At 63.6% G+C, this 4,583-nt stretch overlaps 1 protein-coding gene across 1 annotated transcript; it reads right to left on the bottom strand.

Moving 5' to 3' along the window:
- Nucleotides 1-1,725: 1,725 nt before the first annotated feature.
- Nucleotides 1,726-4,121, bottom strand: FZD2 (frizzled class receptor 2). The gene has a single exon (XM_064174450.1). It carries the CDS (start codon nt 3,511-3,513, stop codon nt 1,840-1,842), a length of 1,674 nt encoding a protein of 557 aa, XP_064030520.1. The 5' UTR covers nt 3,514-4,121; the 3' UTR covers nt 1,726-1,839.
- Nucleotides 4,122-4,583: the final 462 nt, after the last annotated feature.

The following is a 4,583-nucleotide window of genomic DNA, read 5'->3' as shown; positions in this document are numbered from 1 at the left end:
GGAAAAATTGGTGGCCGAGATAAGGGGGGGGGGGGGGGGGGGAGGGGGGAGGGACACACACAGAGGGACAAACAGGGATCCCAGTCCCGGGTGGCTGTGAAGGGGGGGGACGGGGACACAGCCCCCCCATCAGAGAGGGATGGGAGTGAGCAAAGGAGGGGACCAAAAAAAGGAACTTTCCTGGGGAGCTTCCAAAAGAGAGGGAGAAAATTGGGATTTTTATTGGGTCTTGGGGTTGTTTCTTCCCCCCCCCTCACCCCCCCCCCCCTCCACCTCTTTTTCCAGGGGCTGGTGGAGCAGAGCCCGGGGAGCGAGTGGGAGCAGGCGGGGAGCGGGTGGGAGCAGCCGGTCCCGGAGCCGATCCCATCCCGGAGCCGCTCCCGGTCCTGGCCCCTTGGCCAACGCCGCCAGCCCCGGCAGGGAGGGGAGGACCCAAGCAGGCATCGGAGAGAGGGGGAGAGGGAGGACAGGAATCCGCTCCCAGACTCGGTGGAGTTTTTGCTTTTTATCCTTTTTTTCCCCCCTCTTTTGCTCGTTTTCCCTTCCTTTTGCCTCTTCCCTCCCCAGTTTCTGGCTTTTCCCTTCTCTCTTTTTCTCTTTTCTCCCTTTTCTGCCTTTTTCGTCCCCTTTTTCTGCCTTTTTCTCCTGATTCTCCTTTCTCCCTGTTTCTTTTCCTCCTTCTTCTTCCCCCACTTTTCTCCTCCCAATTTTTGCCCTTTTTCCTTTTTTTCCCTCACTCTTCTCCCCGTTTTCCTCCCTCTTCCTATTTTGCTCCCTCGTCCCTATTTCCCCCTCTTCCTATTTTGCTCTTTCTTCTCCCCTTCCTCCCTCTTCTCCTTATTTTTCCTCTTCTCTCTCCCCTTTTCCCCCTCCCTTTTCTGCTCTCCTTTCTCCCTCTTCTGCTCCACTTTCGTCTCCCCTGTCTCCCTCTTCTTCTCCCCTTCCTCTCTTCTGCTCCCCTTCTTCCCTCTTCTGCTCCCCTTCCTCCCTCTCCTGCTTCCCTTCCATCTCCCCTTCCTCCCTCTCCTGCTCCCCTTCCATCTCCCCTTCCTCCCTCTCCTGCTTCCCTTCTTGCTCCCCTTCTTCCCTCTCCTGCTTCCCTTCCTGCTCCCCTTCCTCCCTCTCCTGCTCCCCTTCCTTCTCCCCTTTCTCCCTCTTCTGCTCCCCTTCCTCCCTCTCCTGCTCCCCTTCCTTCTCCCCTTCCTCCCTCTCCTGCTCCCCTTCCTTCTCCCCTTTCTCCCTCTTCTGCTCCCCTTCCTCCCTCTCCTGCTCCACTTCCTTCTCCCCTTCCTCCCTTTCCTGCTCCCCTTCCTTCTCCCCTTCCTCCCTCTCCTGCTCCCCTTCCTTCTCCCCTTTCTCCCTCTCCTGCTCCCCTTCCTTCTCCCCTTTCTCCCTCTCCTGCTCCACTTCCTCCCTCTCCTGCTCTCCTTCCTTCTCCCCTTTCTCCCTCTTCTCCCTCCTTTCCTCCTTCTCCTCCCTACTTTTCATCCCTCTCCTCCCTACTTTTCCCCCCTCTCCTCCCCTCCCCCCTCCCCCCCCCCGCCTTTAAATACAGCTCTATGATTAAATTTACAAACGCTATGTACAGGTTTAATTACAAAACGAGAAGCCCCCCCCCGAAGCGCGCGCCAGAGACACCCTTTAGACGTTAATAAACCTAAAAACAAAAATAGATCACCGACTTTTCCCCCCCCCCCCCCCGCCCCAAACACCACCACCCCCACGCACACACCACCCTCTCTCCCTCCCCCTTCCCCCCACCCCCTCCCACATTTCAAGCCAAAGGGCAGCGGCAGCGGCGGTGGCCGGGCTCAGGCTGGGAGGGGGGTGGGGGGGGGGTCACACCGTCGTCTCGCCCTGCTTGCTGTTGGTGAGCCGCGTGTAGAACTTCCTCCAGGAGTGCAGGGTTTTGCCCGACCATATCCAAAAGCCAGAGGTGATGCCCACGATCAGAGTCATGAGATACTTGATCATGTAGACGGTGAAGTCGGGGGTCATGCGGGGGGTGAAGTGGAGCGGGCAGGGGATGGCCAAGCTCTTGCAGTTCTGGCTGATCCAGCTGCGCTCCCAGTGCTCGCGGAAAGCCTGCTCGTAGAAGTAGCAGGCGATGACGATGGTGGCAGGGACGGTGTAGAGGACGCTGAAGACGCCGATGCGAACCATCAGCCGCTCCAGCTTCTCCGTTTTGGTCCCGCCGTGCTTCATGATGGTGCGGATGCGGAAGAGGGAGACGAAGCCAGCCAGGAGGAAGGAGGTGCCGATGAAGAGGTAGACGAAGAGCGGGGCCAACACGAAGCCCCGCAGAGGGTCGATGTTGTTGAGGCCCACGAAGCAGACGCCGCTCAGCAGGTCCCCGTCGATCTGCCCCATGGCCAGGATGGTGATGGTCTTGACGGCCGGCACGGCCCAGGCAGCGAGGTGGAAGTACTGGGAGTTGGCCTCGATGGCCTCGTGGCCCCACTTCATGCCGGCGGCCAGGAACCAGGTGAGGGAGAGGATGACCCACCAGATGGAGCTGGCCATGCTGAAGAAGTAGAGCATCATGAAGAGGATGGTGCAGCCTTCCTTCTTGGTGCCCTGCACCACCGTGCGGTAGCCGTCCTCCTGGAAGCGCTCGTTGCAGACCACCCTCTCCTCCAGCACGAAGCCGGCGATGTAGGCCACCGACACCATGGTGTAGCAGCCCGAGAGGAAGATGATGGGCCGCTCGGGGTAGCGGAAACGCTGCATGTCCACCAGGTAGGTGGTGACGGTGAAGAAGGTAGAGGCACAGCACAAGACAGACCAGATGAGGATCCAGATGCGGGCGAAACGGATCTCGTCCTCGTTGAAGAACATGTGGCCGTCGGGCCGGGTGGGCTCGCAGGGGGCCGCGCAGTCCTTCTCCCCCAGGAACTTGTAGTTGAGGTAGCTGGGCACCTTCAGCGCCCGCGGGCAGTGGAAGGGGTGGTCGAGGGTGGCATACCGAGGGGCACCCGGGGTGCCCTGGCCGGCCAACGGCGTGGCGCTGGTGAGCAGCGCTGGGGAGCCACCATCCTCCGAGTGGTTCTGCCCCACGCAGATCTGCTCGGCGCCGTGCCGGGGGAAGTTCTCGCAGCGCAATCGCTCCGGCCACTGGAAGCCGAACTTATTCATGAGGGCCTCGCAGCCCTGGCGTGCCCGCTCGCAGATGGAGCGGCAGGGCGGGATGGCCTGCTCCAGCACCGTGCAGACCGGCGCGTACATGGAGCAGAGGAAGAACTTGAGCTCCAGCGAGCACTGAACCTTCACCAAAGGGTAGAACTGGTGGACCTCCAAGCCCGCGTCCTCCTGGTTGGTGTGACCCAGAAGGTTGGGCATGATGGTCTGGTTGTAAGCGATATCTGTGCAGAGCGGGATGGAGATGGGTTGGCAGAAGCCGTGGTCGGGGATGGAGATGCCCTTCTCGCCGTGCGGCTGGCTCCGGCACGGCACCGGCACGCTCAGCCCCACCAGCAGCCAGGCCAGGGCGGGCAGCACGCCGGGGGGGCCCATGGTGCCCGGATTTACCGTGCCCCGTGCCCAGCTAGCCGGCCGGTCCTCCCGAATGGATCTGCCGTGCCCGGTGCTGCCTGGATGTCTTCCCGGTGGTCAGATTTGCCGTGCTCGATGGTGCCCGGACGACTCCCGGCGACTAGATACACTCAAGTCCCGCCTGGATGACTCCCGGTGACCGGATTTGCCGTGCCCGGTGCTGTCTGGACGACTCCCAGTGATCCGATTTGCCGTGCCCGGTGCCGCCTGGAAGACTCCCGGTGACTGGATACGCTGAAGTCACGCCTGGACGGCTGTCGGTGCCCGGAACGTACGTGCCCCTCTGCTCGGTTCGATGGCTCCCGTGCGCGGCGGGACAACTCCCGGTGCTCGGACGTGGCGGACTAGATACCCGGCCCGGCCGCACTCGGTGCTCCGCAGCGTTGCTCCCGCTGCCTGGAATCGGCGCTCCCGGTGCTCCCGCTGCCCCGACCCGGTGCCGGAGCCCCGAGGGCTGGTGGCGCTGGTGAGGTGCCGGGGGGGAGGGGCGGGGGGGAACGCCGGGGGGGGGTATCGGGGGGGGTACCGGGGTGCCGGGTACCGAAGCGGCCGCACCGGACGCTCCCGCCGCCTTTGTGCGGGGCAGCGCCGCGTCCCCGCAGGGCGGAGCGGCACCCCGGGCCCCGCCCCCTGTGGGCCCCGCCCTCCAGTCCGACCAATCACATTCAAACTGGGAGGATGCTCCGCCCCTGGCTCCGCCCCTGCTCTGCCCCCATCCGCCCCCGGGGGTCATCGGGCCGGGACCGGGGGGAGCTTGGCTCCCCCCCTACCCCCCGGCGAACTTCTGCCGTGAACCCCCCCCCGCTGCGTGGGGTCGGGACGGGGCCGCGAGGGAAAGTCCCTCCCCTGTGCCACCCCCGTGTCCCCTGTGCCCCACCCCATACCCTGTGCCCTTCCGTGTCCCCTGCTCTCCCGTGTCGCCTGCTCTCCCGTGTCCCGCCTTCTCCCTGGTGACCCCTGTCCGTCGTACCCCTACTCCCTGTGCCTCCTCCTGTACCCCATCGTTTTCCTCTGCACCTCTCTGGAGCCCC

The sequence above is a fragment of the Pogoniulus pusillus genome, chromosome 40 (genome assembly GCF_015220805.1).
Source record: "Pogoniulus pusillus isolate bPogPus1 chromosome 40, bPogPus1.pri, whole genome shotgun sequence".
Taxonomy (NCBI): Eukaryota; Metazoa; Chordata; class Aves; order Piciformes; family Lybiidae; genus Pogoniulus; species Pogoniulus pusillus.
Note: the sequence above shows the minus strand (reverse complement) of the source record. Positions and strands in the feature narration are given on the sequence as shown.